The 15459-nt window shown below is 50.1% G+C and overlaps 4 protein-coding genes across 4 annotated transcripts; 2 read left to right on the forward strand and 2 right to left on the reverse strand.

Moving 5' to 3' along the window:
* JR316_0008992 (uncharacterized protein) lies at positions 1 to 3348 on the forward strand (the record flags this gene model as incomplete). Its single annotated transcript, XM_047894703.1, has 1 exon — positions 1 to 3348. One exon carries the CDS (start codon positions 1 to 3, stop codon positions 3346 to 3348), a length of 3348 nt encoding a protein of 1115 aa, XP_047746162.1.
* Positions 3349 to 4653: 1305 nt separating this feature from the next.
* Positions 4654 to 6447, reverse strand: JR316_0008993 (putative cyclodipeptide synthase PUL1; the record flags this gene model as incomplete). Its single annotated transcript, XM_047894704.1, has 4 exons — positions 4654 to 5237; positions 5292 to 5434; positions 5506 to 5881; positions 5952 to 6447. 4 exons carry the CDS (start codon positions 6445 to 6447, stop codon positions 4654 to 4656), a joined length of 1599 nt encoding a protein of 532 aa, XP_047746163.1.
* A 2423-nt stretch (positions 6448 to 8870) lies between these two features.
* Positions 8871 to 11239, reverse strand: JR316_0008994 (Cytochrome P450 monooxygenase; the record flags this gene model as incomplete). The annotated part of the gene is made up of 13 exons (XM_047894705.1): positions 8871 to 9099; positions 9293 to 9456; positions 9516 to 9543; positions 9593 to 9651; positions 9707 to 9729; positions 9788 to 9977; positions 10028 to 10046; positions 10103 to 10203; positions 10273 to 10513; positions 10566 to 10709; positions 10760 to 10814; positions 10868 to 10987; positions 11044 to 11239. 13 exons carry the CDS (start codon positions 11237 to 11239, stop codon positions 8871 to 8873), a joined length of 1569 nt encoding a protein of 522 aa, XP_047746164.1.
* Positions 11240 to 12038: 799 nt separating this feature from the next.
* On the forward strand, positions 12039 to 14551 carry JR316_0008995 (Cytochrome P450 monooxygenase; the record flags this gene model as incomplete). Its single annotated transcript, XM_047894706.1, has 17 exons — positions 12039 to 12065; positions 12110 to 12350; positions 12412 to 12531; positions 12587 to 12641; positions 12702 to 12845; positions 12909 to 13170; positions 13219 to 13319; positions 13371 to 13389; positions 13448 to 13637; positions 13692 to 13714; positions 13775 to 13833; positions 13888 to 13915; positions 13974 to 14076; positions 14135 to 14148; positions 14205 to 14218; positions 14267 to 14419; positions 14467 to 14551. 17 exons carry the CDS (start codon positions 12039 to 12041, stop codon positions 14549 to 14551), a joined length of 1638 nt encoding a protein of 545 aa, XP_047746165.1.
* Between the last annotated feature and the right edge of the window lie 908 nt (positions 14552 to 15459).

The following is a 15459-nucleotide window of genomic DNA, read 5'->3' on the forward strand; positions in this document are numbered from 1 at the left end:
ATGCTGCACACTGTCCTGCGCTGTGGGCGACGCTCGCTGGTGCGGTGCGAGTCCTCGGTCGCCGCGCGCGACTATCCCATCAATGTGATTGAGAGACAGGATTCTCTGCGGAGACTCTGGGCGCTTGTCCACGAAGAGGGCAACATTCCCTCTGCCCAGCGGCTACTCGCAGACATCCTTGCCTCCTCGGACGGACTGGATGCCTATCGCCACGTCTGCCGCACCATCACCCACAAGCCTCTGCTGCACCAGCTCGCCCTCACTGCTGCACAGAACGGCCATGCCCGCTATGCCCGCGACGAGGTTCTGCCTCTCCTCGACCCCTCCGTCCGTCCAGAGCTCGACCAGCTGCTCTCAGCCGCAGAGTCCCGTCTCCGCCCCAGCCCCGTCTTCGAGGACAGCGCTGCAGACTATCCCGCCCCCGCCCCGCCCCGCCCCTCCACCCTCGACATCATCCAGCAGTCTCTCCCCGCCCTCCTCCCAGATCCCTCCACCGACGACGGCCCTCTCTTCGAAGACGCCGCCACCCCCGTCTTTGCCCCCCTCTCAGAGGCCGCCCATCTCACCAACACCTCCGTCGGCCTCCTCGACCGCACCCTCCTCTCCGGCCGCTACGAGGACGCCCACGCCCTGCTCGTCGACATGTACGATCTCGGCGTCCCCATCCCCCCGTCCCCCAAGTACGCCTACGTCGCCCTCGCCCTTCTCCAATCCACAGACCCCACCGCGCCCCTCACTCAACAGCAGTCAGACCGCATCGCCGCCTGGCTCGCCCTCATCCCGCCCCTCCACCGCACAACCCGCCAGTCCGCGCCCCAGACCCAAACCGTCCTCTCCCTCCTCGACGCCCACTTCCTCCGCACAGTCGCAAACCCCGACACCCGCACCATCGCCCGCCTCCTCTCCGTCCTCGCCTCCCTCGGCTACATCGACAAATTTCAGCGTCTCGTCGACATCACCGTCCGCTCCCTCTCTCCCACTCGCCTCCCCTTCTTTCTCAACGCCATCGACGCCGCCCTTGTCGTCTACACCACCAATGCCGGGTTAGACACAGACAAGCTCCCCCGCGCACGCAGCATCTTCCGCAACCGCGTCGTCCGCACACTCGCCCTGGCCCGCCGCGCAGACGAAGCCGTCCCCCTCCTCGTCGATGTCGCACACGGCCTCTGGGTCCTCCACAAACCCACCATCAAACTCCTCCACGACGTCGCCGCCCACGACATCTCCCTCGGCCACAAAGACGCCCCCATCCCACGCGTCCTCGAGCTGCTCGACCACGCCGCGCCAGCCACAACCACCCTCTCCCCCGCTGAACTCGACGCGCTAGAAGAACGCCGCCCCGCGGTGGAAGACGAAGTCGACTTCAACGGCTCCGTCGTCCTCGCCGCGCGCTACCTCCACGCGATGCTCCTCACCCGCACACGCGTGCCGCACTCCAAGAGCATCGCAGCGTTCATGGAGATGTACATCGCGCAGCACGGCCGCACGCGTATCCTACACACCCTCTTCCGCCGCGCGCACCGCGGCTCAGGTCCCATCACCCTCCTCGACGGACCCAACCCCACCGCGAAAAGTAACCCCGCGGCAAGGATCACGGCGTCCACGTACGCGCTCGCGGAGATGCTGTTTTATCACCGCCACAGGCTGTACGAGCTCGTCGTCGAGACGTTCGTAGACCACTTCTACCTCTTTGGTGTGGACCGCGCGCTCGTCATGGAGCGGTACACCGCGCACCTCGCGCGGCGCGCGTCAAACCCCGCAAAGTACCCCGCGCGAATAACGTTCCCTGCACCACCACCACCCCGCACCTCCTCCTCCTCCGATTCCTACAGCCACTCCCACTCCCACTCAACCTCAACCACAAACGCAAGTGCAAGTGCAGGCACAGCGTACCTGCACACTCTATCCCCCTTTTCCAGCGCAAAGCTCTTCCCGGAGGACACGCACTGCACCCTGCTCTGGCATGCGCTCGTGCGTGTTACACCGCGCCCGCGGCGGAAGGACGTGTACATGGCCTTTCTACGCATTGCACAGGCGCACGTCGATATCGCTGCAGAGGGTGCAGAGAAGGCTAAGGAGAAGGCCAAGGCAGGGAAACTTGACGCCGTTCCCGCGCACGGCATCAAACAACCACAAAAGCACCCACAAAATCACTTACAAAAACAGCCCTCCAAACAACCCTCCAAAGCACCTCCCGCACCACCACCACCACCACCACCCTCACACATCGCCCTCCCGCGCGCCCTCCTCTCCCTCCCGCCCTCACACACCCGCATAACTTCAGCATCATTCACCCCCTTCCTCGAGCCGCTCCTCGAAGGGTACGGCGCCCGCGCGGGGTGGCGCGTCGTGCGCGACATGCTTGAGCTGGGTGTGAGTCCTGAGGTGTATGTGTGGACGGAGATGGGGAGGGTGTTGGCGAGGGATTCGGGGGTGGGGGTGGGGAGAGCGTCGAGGTGGGCGGTGCTGGAGGAGGGGGTGCGTGCTAGGAAGGAGCGGGAGCGGGAGCGGGATGGAATGACAGAGGGAGGGGAGGGGAGGGAGGGTGAGGAGCAGGGAGAGGGAGGAATGAGCGAGCGCGAGCGCGATGTGTGGGAGCTTATCGCGCGCCTTGAGGGTGCAGCTGCACATGGTGGCGAGTGGGTCCCGCTACGCACACACGGCCCGCGGCGTCCCCGCTACACCACCACCACCACCACCACTTCCTCTTCCACTCCCAACACCCCTCCTAATTCCACATCTGCATCTGATTCCACCACCACCACCACCAGCAGCGGGGAACACCCACCCGCACACGCACACGCACAAGGCCAAGGCCACTGGCTGACCTACCCACCCCCGGACCTCCCATTCTACACCGCCATCCTGCGCGGCTTCATCATGGCGAGGAATACGCGCGCCGCGGCGCGCGTCGTTGCGCATGTGCGTGGGCGGTTCGCTGAGGTTGGGGAGGGTGCTGAGGGTGCAGGTGATAAAGATGCTGAAGGACAGGGACAGCGACAGCGACCAGGACAAGGACAGGCACAGGGGGGAAAGCCACCTCCAGGACGAGAGATGACGCCCAAAGAAAAAATGCTGAAGCGGCGGAGCGAGGCGCTTTATTTGGAGGCTGTGAGGGATTTGGAGGTGTTGGTGGAGGGGATGGGGAAAAGTGGGGGTGGGGAGGCGGGGGTGGGGGTGGGATCAGGGAATAGGAGAGTGGAGGATGTTAGGGCGATGGGTATGGGAATGGGGACGAGTGAGCGCGGTCGTGGGGCCGACGATGCAGAGGCTGAGGCTGAGGAAGGGTACGTCGATGGGGACGGAAGGTGGAAGCGCGTCGTAAGTCCTCCCCTTCCCGTCATTTAACTCGCATTTTGTTTTCTACGACGTGCTAACCACCCTCTCCCCCTTTTCTTTCTGATGTACAGAGTGATCCAGGGTTCGATACAGTCGAGCGCGAGATATAATTTTCTGAATCCCACATCGACAAATTCCGATTACGGGTTTTATCGCTGGCACTGCACCTGTACCTGTAACAGCAATCACCCACACACACACACACACACACACACACACTGAGGGAGAGTGAGAGGACACAGCAACGACGACGACGACGACCACACGCGTTCTATGCAGCTCACTCTGAATCTACCCAGAGTTAGACTTATCACAGCCCTGTCAAGCAGTGGAGTGTATGAGTGTACGAGTGTGATATGCTGAACGGCGAGACTGATTGGACGGACGGGATATGGTGGATTTGGTGCATAGGCACATGGGCACACGGGCACATGGGCGCTTGTTTCAGCGCTTGTTTAGCCGTGGGCGTGTGCATGTATGGGGGCGTGGGTATGAATACGTGTATTAAGCGACTGTGAGGTGAGGCGAGGTGAAGCGAGGAAGACAGAAAAGGGAATTATTCTCATTGACATAAAAGATAGGAGGTAGAAGGTAGAAGATAAAAGTAGTTAACCTTGGAAAGTTAGATACCTACTGAGTAGATTGATGTGCTTACTATACCAGTACTAATACTATACTATACTATACTTGCTTTCGTATCAGTTTATAATTGGCCTCAGGCGCATGGTTGTTATTATTATCGTTATACTTAGTATGAAGCTTGATCAGATCAGATCAAGTCGGATTATGTTAGTAACTGGGCAGGGGACGAAGAGTGGCGGGCTAACTCATAACTGACGAGTAACGAATAACGAGTTTAAATACGTGGCGTGTCGTTAAGGGTGAAGGAGAGGGAAAGGGAGGGGGAGGGGGAGGGGGAGAGATGCCTCTGCGTACGTATTGCACTTCTACTATCCCGCCTATGTATGAATAATCTCTCTCTGAATGCCGTGCAGGGAGTCAGCAGAAGCTGCACGACTCACAACGCACGACTCACGACGTCGGTTACCTTAGACTGGCCTACACGCCTGATGAGAGTGATGCGGTGTTCAGAGCCAAAGGGACGATTGACGATGGTCAACATAAAATGGATGGCTGGCATTGTCAATTTGGGTTTTATTTTTTGGTGCAAAGGGATATAAAATTACTTTAGGAGTTGATTGTTAAACAGGGATGACAGTGGAAACGCAGAACAGCAACTCTCACACCGTTGGTTGAAGCTCACGTTCAAATTCGTATATTACAGTACATATTTGTTGTTAAAACAAAATAAGATTACTCCAGCTGACATCCGAGAACCTGTGGTTTTTCTCCGACCTTTTTCATATCATTCGCAAATACACATGGATATTCCAAAAAGATATGTTCGATTGTGGCGAGTCGGGCTGACCTCCCAGTCCCAAACTTCTCCGCCCCAACACGGCCCATAGCAAAGGCATGTTTCGCGTCTGGTCCAAGGGAGCACTCCAACGCACTTCCAACCCGTTCAATCTCATCTTCACCCCCAGGAAGCACGAACGGGAACTGCTCGTGCTGAGAAAAGAAGTGAGAGACCAAATGCGAGATATTGGTGCATTCGATGGCCAGCGCGCATTCGTCGACTTGGCCACAGCGATGGTGGGCGGGTAGTAGACCCTGCTGGCTCTCCAACAGGCGTAATCTGAAGTCTTCGATGGTGCCTTGGCATGACATGCCGATTATAATGGTATGTGGGGTCTTGTTCCATGGTGCAGATGCGATTTGGTCGACGGTGAGCACTTCGATGTCGAACCATTGAACGTCGCCGAGGGCCGAATAATCTTTTGCAGTCATATCAGCCGCTGGGTTGGGCACAATGCGGCAGTACAAGTTCCGATACCCTAGACAAACAAGTTGAAAATAGTTGGACACACAACACAGTGTGGGAGCCTTACCCCCGTGAGAACAGAAGTGCTGCACCATCATCAAGATGGGTATCCTCGACTTCAACCACGCCTCCCGAACAACCAGGAAAGAAGCATATGCGGCAACACACGTAATCTTTCGATCGTTTGTCGCAAAGAAGCTATCTGGGAAGCTACAAAAAAAAGCGCATCAGCACACTTGTTACACGTCAGGGGCCAGGGCGATGCAAAAAAAGTCTAATACCATCTCCACGAGCCGCTCCCGGTGATGGCGGCTTTCCGCACCCAATCTGCCGTCACTCTAGATACGTATATCTGCATGGCCTCCGTCTGCCGATTCGTCTTTGAAAGGGACTGGATGTGGAAGTCGATTCGGCGCTTATTGCAGACGTTCAGGTCGTCCAGCTCTCTTGCGTTTCTCTCGTACATGAGCGGGAGGTCTACGCGGACTTTGACTCGAGCTGGCGGGCCTGCTTCAATGCTTGCGAATCGAAATTCGGACAGCATGTTGCACATCGTAAGTAGCCGAGAAACAAAGACGATGTCGTCTGGTTTCCATTCTGTATCGACTACTATGTCCCGATGTCGATGACCGGATCGAGCACCGCCTCTGAGGGCCGCTGAAAAGTTGTGGATGTGAGTGGTGGCCGTCAAAAATTAGAAAAGAGAACATGCCTTGAGACTCTGCACCATCATGACACGGCTTGATACACTCTTCAGGATCCTTTGTAGAGAGATCCAGAAAAGAGAGAAAGCCGATACGCTTCCAAACAGCCTGGTGAGTAGTGAGTGTCATCAGACTAGGGCTGCGTGGCTTTGCGCGGTTCAGCTCTATCTCTTCAAGGAGTTTAACGGTGTTCGACTTGACGGATTTGAGGACCGTGATGGCGTTGGCAAGGGCGCGTTTGTTTTCTTCTACCTTGTACAAGCTGAAAAGATCCCAGAACATTTGTGCGCGCGTTTGGCACGCGCAGTCTCCAACGTGCGCATCGAATGCAGAGAAAGAGAACGTCGGAGGAGGAGAACAGTCGTCAAGTCTAAGACTCTCATATGTTACTGCCTCCAAGAAAATGGACATGGCGCGCTCCATGGAATGGATGACATGAAGGCAGTGAAGAACAGTCTTTCCAATGTCGCCATAGCGCAGACTAGTACTCGGGTCAGAAAGGAGTAGGGGGAGTACCATGTTGATACTTTCAAAACGTTACAAAAGGGCGGACACTTTTATAAATCATATACGTGCTGCGTCCAGCGCACAGCTGATGATGGCAAAGGTTGAAAAACGGACTTTACTCACGCCCCAGATCGGAGTCAGGGTCAATCTCGAAGGTGCAGAATCTGATCATGACCGCTTTGTGGATGACATGGTGTATGAGAGAGCCGATTAAGTATTCGGAGGATGATTATTTGAAGTTTCTTCGATTTTTACGATGACTTAGTTTCGACACTTATTAGTGTATCCGAACCTAGTCGTTGGAGTCATGCTCGACGAGTAGACTGGTTCTTGAATAGCGCCACAGTTACGTGAATCGATTGATATCCCTCGTACGAGAACAGAAGAAGTCGGGATAGGTGGGAGCGGGCAATGATCATAGATGGGATGTGAATTGGGGGGTGACAGTCGACGTCTGTACGTGCTGGCCCCAATGGATAGGTGCGAAGACTCAGGACTGGGGAATGTGCAACAAATCGCAGGCAATGTAACATAATATAAAATTAGATTATTAGCTCATGCTTACACTACTATATATACAGACAAAATAATGTATGGTGAGGACAGGTGGTTTGCGAAAAAAAAAGGCGCGGACTGTCCGCCAGACTGTCTGCCGGACTGTCCGCCGGACTTATAGGCCTTACAGTGAGCCAGCGTGACCTGGGTTAGTGACAGCCGTGCTCACTGTGTTCCACAGCGACCACTGGCAGTGCCCCTCCCCAACAACTACCACCCTCCACCTCCAAGCTGACCTTGAGGATGGTCACCATTGTTTCAGCTTTGTAGATTTTTGCTCTTTATATTACAATTTTTTTCCTATAGAAGTACATACTGTCTCTGTCTCAATGACTGCGTTGGTGTAGTAAATGAAGCGCCCGAATAACAGCTTGCTTGACGTTGATGTTGAGCCAGCCAATATTCAAAAAAAGCCGCAATGTGCCAAACAAATTCTCACGCGTTATGCAGCAGTTTAAATGTGCTACCAACAATGCGTGCGCTGTGTAGCGCATCAGACGGTGGGGCATTGTTGGGAAATGAGCTCGCTGTCTAGGGCAGTGACCATGCAAGTGAATCCCCCGACGTGGCCTGGAGGTCACACTATGGTCACAAATACCCACCATATACCCAGTGTCCGGCGGACAGTCCGCCAGACAGTCCGCGCAAAAAAATCTCGTGGACGAACCTTTCTGTGTATGGTAGTCGAAACGTGGTAAGTGTTTGGTAAGGATTTAAGTTGAAGTACATTGATTAAAGACTATCAATTACAAATTCATATATATAGGTTGGGCGATCGTTAACGCTCGGCCGTAAATAGTCACAGCGGCGCTCATTCGAAAGTTAATTTCTGAGTAACTTACCAGATATCCATGACCACATATTCTCAATGAATGTTGACCTTACACTTAAGCCATAGGTCCAGATCCCGCAACACAATTCCCGTCATAAACTTACAAGGATGGAACACCCTCACAATTTAAATGCTCACAGTTACAATAGTTGGGTGCTTCGAACAACCACGTCTCCCCAGTAGACTATCCAGTTACAGACAGAGGGAGTAATTTACTACCCGCCGCACCAGCTTCCGTGCGAGAGCTAAAGAACATGCGTGTCCGATAGTGCCAAAAATCGCTATTGAATCGAAGCGAATTAAAGAATTTTGGCATCTTCTGGATTGGATTACACCAAGCCCTCTCTGGAGCGCCAGTTGCATCGTGGTCCACAGGGCCCAGGCGCATTATACAACCACTAATAGAAATTTCTACTAGTTAGGTGTAGAAGCAATAAAATCCATGGTCCGACGCGAATTTGATGTTAATGTGGCGTCGTAGCGAGTTGACGAGTTGACAGAGCGGCGAGCAGCAACTGGTCCGGTATAATGCTCTTCGGGTGGAATTCTGGGGCGACTCACTCGCGAAACTCTTGCCCGCTCCGACATCACCATTAGGTACCAAAAATTTATGCGACCCTGACCTCTTCGCTACTAGTATAATTACTGTTGCGGGACTACGGATAGTATCCGTATTACCGGAATTTTCATACAGTACTGGCTTTAGATACTGAGATATATCACGTATGCTATTCTCACTCTTACAGAGGCCAGACAATAACACTGCCAAAAAATCAAGGTAACAATAATAGTACGGTGATTTAGATAGAACCTTCAACTATTATGACTCCGAGCACTCCACCTCAAGCTATTTTGTAGCGTTCAAAGCGGTCTCACGCAGCGCATATCGCGTCAGCGTTCGAGATGGTAGGAACATCGATATGCATGTCTTCGGATTGAGAAATTACATATTCTTTATCTACATTGATGAACTAGACCTCTTCATGACAATTCCCTTGTACGTTGCAGCATCTCAGCCGCATCTGCAAAACGGGGTGTTACTATCACCTCAAAAGGAAGCGGGCGTCTGCATATGAGATGTTAGAAGTTCGTCTGAAATGACGCGAGGAATCAGAGTGACTTGCGTTTTCACACCGTCGACAATTGTGGCCGTCAAATCGGGGATAATGGGGCATCCAGTTGTTTTATCCACCACGGCGGAAAGTTTGACTGCCCATAACAGCCGGGCGATGAAGATGAAGATAATGTCATTGGATAGGTGCCGGGCAGGGCACATGCTGTAGTGATCAAATTAGTAGATTACCTCTTGTACATGTAGGATAAGACATTCACCGCTGTCCAAAACCCTTAAAACAATATTCGTGAGGCAGGAATTGACGTATCAGATAGATATGCTTACATATGATGAGTGTCCTGTATCGAGCTGTTAGTGTTCTGTTTATGATTCAAAATGTTGAAGTCACTGCTCACCTTCTAAAATGACAGAAAAGTGAGATATTATAATGTTGAGCACTATTGACTGAAGGCCCCGGATTGAAACAAAGCGTACCATCTTTTGTGTCACTGATTGAAGGCTTAAGTTTCCCTTCACTGTCAATAAACCTATCTGGATTAAACTCCTCGACATCATCACCCTGAGGGGGAAATTGAGACATTGATACTGAGGCATTGATCAACAAGGCAATCGACTCACGTATACCTCCCGGTTGCGGTTCATCAACCTGCACGGAGCGTCACTGTATGTATGTATAATTTTATGTTAAAACTTACCACAAGTTTGCAAGACACATGGTACCCTTCGGAATGAAATATCCCTGGTACCAATCATCCTTAAGTTGAGGTAAGCTGACGAGGCTCTGGTAAACAACGAAATTATCGACGTACCTCCTTGGAAACATGCTCGGTACCTAGTCGAACAGTATCACAATCAACATGGGTGTGCGTTGTTTTAAGGCGAAAGCTTACCGAGAGGAGAAATGGCCTTCCACCTCAACAACTCCCTGGCGGTTGCTCGAATATACGGAAGATTGTCCCTATCCTCAAATGTTGGCATCCTTGAGTGGCCGACAATGGCGTCAAGCTCTTCCTGGCACTTTTGCTGCTTTTCGGGGTGCGCGATCAATGCAAGGAACAACCAAAGCAATGCTTCATTGTTCTACATGGACAGTCAATGGCGGCCTAATGAAAGTGGTATTGATGACCCACCGATCCAAACCCGGCCACACTAACATGAAACAACATGTTTAGAAAGCGAGCGCGTAACGCAATGAGATAACGTACACGGTCGCCGCGAGCCATGCCGACTCAGTGTCACTCAACCCAAGTTTGTCTTTCTCGCGAATGAGAAACGGGGCAAACGCAGAGCTTTCCTGCTCCCCATGCTGCCAAGAAGGTTACGGTTAGGTTTTGTCCATGGTCAGAGCAGATTCACGTGCCATGCGACTCTTTACGTCTTGCATGAGCTCCCCGAAAAATGAGGATAGCTCGAGGAAGCGATGTTGCGCCTTTGTTTTCCACGGAGTTAAGAACGACGGAAGGTACTGCAACCACGGTGAGTATTCAATGAGGCCGGGCGTTACAGCGCTGATCAGAATCTCGTGGAAGTCATTAAATTTAGAAACAAGGGGATCATTTATTGACTCCCTAGGCGGCAGATCGTATACTGCAGTGAGCATTCCAGAGGCGGCCGTTCTTTTGGTGACGATATCGTGAGCCCAGCTCTCAGCGGTTTCATTTTACGTACCGTGCTACTTCTTGGTTCCACTTTGAGGAATCGCAAAGGAGATTCTGCGTGAATATTAAAGCCTCTCTCTCCTGGACATGATAATATCGTGTGACTCCTGTCTTGCTCAGGCACTCATGGCTCGCCCGACGCATCTTTCTCCACCTACATATATTGTTAAAAAGACGGATATTTCGGGTTTGAGTGCTGCTTACATGTCACCAACGTTGACCATGCCGAACGATAGTCCACGAGTCAAGTATTCGTTCACTAAAGTTGAAAGCGGTTGAGCCATTGTATCATACTTGGTGTAGAAAACTTACTAATAAATGTCTGACGGTCGCTATAGTTGCTTCCTCGACGGTCAAGAAGGTCAACGGCTGCTGGGTGAGAGTTCAAAACCATTATGCCTTTTCCGTAGCTCTTGATATACAGTATATCACCTAGTTGCATTAGAAAGCGTGTTTTTGCAAGGCAAATTTGCAAACAATATGCTTACCATAATTTTTCCCCCATTCTGCAAAGTCTTTCCACGGAGTGCTGGATAGTCGAGGTCCAAAGAATGGTAATCCTATTGGCCCAGGTGGATGATTGCCTCTGGACCCCTTAGCTAGGCTGGAATATGCGTAAGAGACAACCAGTATGCCAGCAGTTGCTGCGAAAGTGAGCGGAGAGATGTCATTAACAGAAAACATGATAAAAATTCTCTGTGCTGTGTTCCGCACAGCTCAAGCTGTGGTTTAAAATGTTTCGAAATCCTTACATTGGTCAGTGAATTGCGGATCACCGGTACCGCGGAAGCGATGTGTATAAATTGAATGGTGCTTCTTCTGAATTCTCGAGCTCCACAATAGAAGGGTTGCGAGTTTGTCTACATAGTGAAGGGCAGATGAAGGGTTTACAAACCAGTCAGCTATTGCCTGCAGCATCCGATACGTGCACTATGCAGTCAGACGTTCAATATCGAGCTAAAAGATTGAATACAGAGTCCACATGGAGACAAAGAAGATGATGACAACGAAGCGTGTTGCGCCATAGCATATGGCATGGATCTCTATGCGCATCTCAACATCCCTTCACCTTTTACGATAGAGTGAGGATTTTACAAGGAGCAATGTAGAAGTACGTGATGTTAATATTTATTGCTAAAGTCATGAATCCCTCAATAGGAGGGCTGTTGTAGCCTCTTCTTATAGCATATTATAACATTGTACAGTCCGGGGGTAGATAGATATGATATGAGAACCACCACCCCTCCTTTTCGTTCTTTCGTCTTCTTTCCTTCCTTTTCATCGGGCGAAGTTGTTGAACTGTTGTGGTGACATGTGTACATAACCAAATTGTCAAGGTAGTGGCGGTGGCGGCTAATACGTCACACGATCTTGCGCGTCGCACCAATGTATACCTTGATATTCGGGGCATCCAACTGCAGACTGCGAACTGTGGCACCCGAGCTAGGAAGCAAGTCGGCCTTCTGAATTGCCCCACATAGTCATGGATAATCTCTTAATTAACTACTCGGTACACGAAGCGCGCGGTACCGCCATTATCGAACTATTTAACAGTTTAGTACACTGCTTTTGTTCTTTCCATCCCTCGTCATGTTTGCCATTGACCATAACACGGTTTCCCTCTCTGGATTCCAGATTCCAGTGGCTCTTCTTGTTCTGTTCACTGTAACCTCCGTCGTACAATGGACTTTGAAATTTTCAAAAAAGTACCCTCCTGGGCCAATGGGCATACCCTTCTTTGGTAACCTTTTCCAACTATCAAAACAGGGTCTGAACCAATGGGGTCATATATACGGTGAGGAAGTACATCACTATTCTTGAATTGATACATAACTGAGATTGTGTTTGGCTTTGAGGCGACATGGCGTATCTCAAAGTCTTTGGTCAAGGAATCCTCTTGATCAACTCTCACACCGCTGCTATCGACCTTTTACACCGTCGCAGCACCATTTATAGTGACAGGCCCAGCTTCGTTGGTAGGTTTTTAAAGCTTTTTACGATATACTTTTTATTTATCTCTGTTTTTCAAAGTCATTAACGCCCTCACTCGGGGATTATTTCTGGGAGTCCTCAGCTACGGTGACGTGTGAGTACATTACTTAAAGCGCCTATTTTTTTGAAATAAGTTTTAAATATATGAATACAGGTGGCGCAAATTCCGTCGTGGTGGGCATGAGAGCATGAGCAAAGGCGCCATGGGCCGTTACCACAAATTGCAGGAGCGAGAGGCCCTTATATTCACCGAAAACTTGCTGAAGGACTCGAGCGACTGGCACCAGGAAGTGTCACGGTGAGCTGTTTAATTAGCGTTTCAGCATACATGTCACTGAAATATTGTATATTCTCATTCTAGAATGACGATATCTATGCTTTTGTCTACGGTGTACGACTTACCCGCAACAATTTCGAAAGATGATCCTATCATTGCCAAGTTCAACAGATTTGACAATCTCTTGATTGAAGCGGCGTTTCCTGGAAATTATCTTGTTGAATTCTTCCATTGGATCAAGTTTCTACCTTCATTCATTGTTCCCTGGAAGAAGAGAATGGCTGATGGCTATGTCGAGTTTTCCGCCTTCTTCGAAAAGCTCTGGAATGATACCGCAAAACAAGTTGTATGTTATCACTACGTTTGTCTCCCAAATATGCTAATCATATATTAGGATGCAGGAGAAGAGAAGCCTGGTATCGCTGGATATATATTGCGTGAGCGGCAGAAATTGGGATTTACCGAAGCGCAAGCTGCCTGGCTCCCTGCCACCTAGTGAGTCAAATATAACTTTTTCCTAATGAGTCATTTACTCACAGACTTTAGCGCAAACGGGTCAGCTTCCGTAAGTCGTTTATCATGTGGTTAATAAATTTTATCTTATCCATTTGCAAACATGGCAGATTACGGAGGTAATGCTTTGGTTTTTCCTGGCCATGGTGGCGTTTCCGGAACAGCAGAAGCGCTGCCAAGACGAGCTCGATGCTGTTGTCGGTCGGTCCAGGATGCCAACAGCGAGCGACGCTGAAAACCTTCCTTACATGAAGGCATTGGTCAAGGAGGTCCTGCGCTGGAGGCCGGTTTCCCCCCTCGGTAATTCATATACCTAAATCATGTTGGCGGCTTCAGTTAACTTGGATACCTTAGGAACGCAGCATGTGGTAAAGCAAGTGAGTTTAACATGATAGATTGATTCCAATCATGTCCTTTGATCATCGATAACATTGCAGGATGACTGGTACGAAGGGCGCTTCATTCCGAAAGGCACAATGTGTTTTGCAAATATATGGTAGGTGATTTAAAGTTACCCGATAAATCTTTTTCATTCAATTGCGCCATGCAGGTTAATGAATCGGGATAAGACAGTCTATGTCAGTCAAATTTGGTATGCGTTTTTCATATGAGATGTATAACACTTGTTCGTCACAGGGTGAAGACGCCGACGAATTTAATCCTGGTCGTTTCCTTGACAAGGATGGCAATTTTGTTGACATCGTTGGTAAAACTAAAGACGGTTACCTGGAATCTGAAGGTAAAGAATTACTTATTGACAACGGACACGCACTCACTGTACCTGCTTTAAATTCAAGGCCACGTCGCATATGTAAATGAAATTATATTTCGTCTTATATTCTAATTTAAACATTTTCGTCTCTCTAGGGATTTGGCGCTAGGTATGAATATGCTGTTCCAAATTGACAAGATCTAATATTGGTTTGAAGGATATGCCCTGGTCGGTACTATGCAAATGAAGCCTTACTCATTGTATTTTCGAGGCTACTGTGGGCTGCTACCATAAAGCCTGGAATCAACGCTAGCACAGGGAAATCGACAATTCCCGACTTGAGAGAGACTGTAGGAGCCGGGATTACGATGTGAGTTACCTGGATTTGTCATGTATCTGACTGACAAGGAGGATCAGGCGTCCCCCGAATTTCGATATTATGGTACAGCGTCGATTCGACGAAGCACCCGCGCTGTTATTGCAAACAAAGGAGCTCCTTTGATATACAGAGTTCTATTGAGATTCACTACACATATGTTCTCTTTACGACAGTCATCCCTTTGCTAGTTTTCACTCTTTCGCTCCTGGATGCAAACTCCCCAATGTTTTAGTTATATCAAAGAAACAAGTAAATTTTGACCATTGAACAAAGGACAGGAATGTTGTTTTTCTCGAAGTTCACCGAGATGAGTCGGAGCTTACCGATCAAACTGATGCCGAAATTGATGCCGACCCTTGACGGCTGTGTCGGACATTATTCCGTGGACGACGCCGAATTATGCCGAGGCACTGCGGGAGGGCCTTGACCGCCTTGGTACAAATCCTCATATTTTGCTCATCCCAAAAGTTCAAACATGTTCTCGGCAACCGGGCACTGTTCTGCAGATACTAGTGGATTGGATGATAGTAGTATGATAGCATAGTCTTTTGAAAGCTCGATTCAACCAAACTACTCCATAATCACCGCATCCTCCTTCGACGATGAGACCAAGAGAGATAAACCCCAATATCACATTGAAATTTAGCTCCAACTGTTGTTGACCGCTATTGATTATCGCAGCTTTCGACGCAAAGATACACCGAATTTGATAAATGTTCCTGTTAACGCGATATTAGAAACGCTTGATTCAGATCATATTAGTGCATACCAGAACCAGATTTGTTTTGATTCTCAGAACACACAGGCTAAATCGCGTACTGTCTACTGGCACTTTGCTTGATGTCGGATTCCATTCGCGTACAGTGGATTGATTTTTTTTTCTTCCAGACTTGACTCCCAAGGGTAAATTTGGCGCCCAACATCGGCGACTTGTCATCAGCTCGCGGTGCCATAACTCTTCTGAGTCCTGTTTCCCTTTCTGGGTTTTACCAATCAATCCCGCCCGTCTTGGTCATTGTAGATCTTTAGTT

This window comes from Psilocybe cubensis, chromosome 8, assembly GCF_017499595.1.
Source record: "Psilocybe cubensis strain MGC-MH-2018 chromosome 8, whole genome shotgun sequence".
NCBI lineage: Eukaryota > Fungi > Basidiomycota > Agaricomycetes > Agaricales > Agrocybaceae > Psilocybe > Psilocybe cubensis.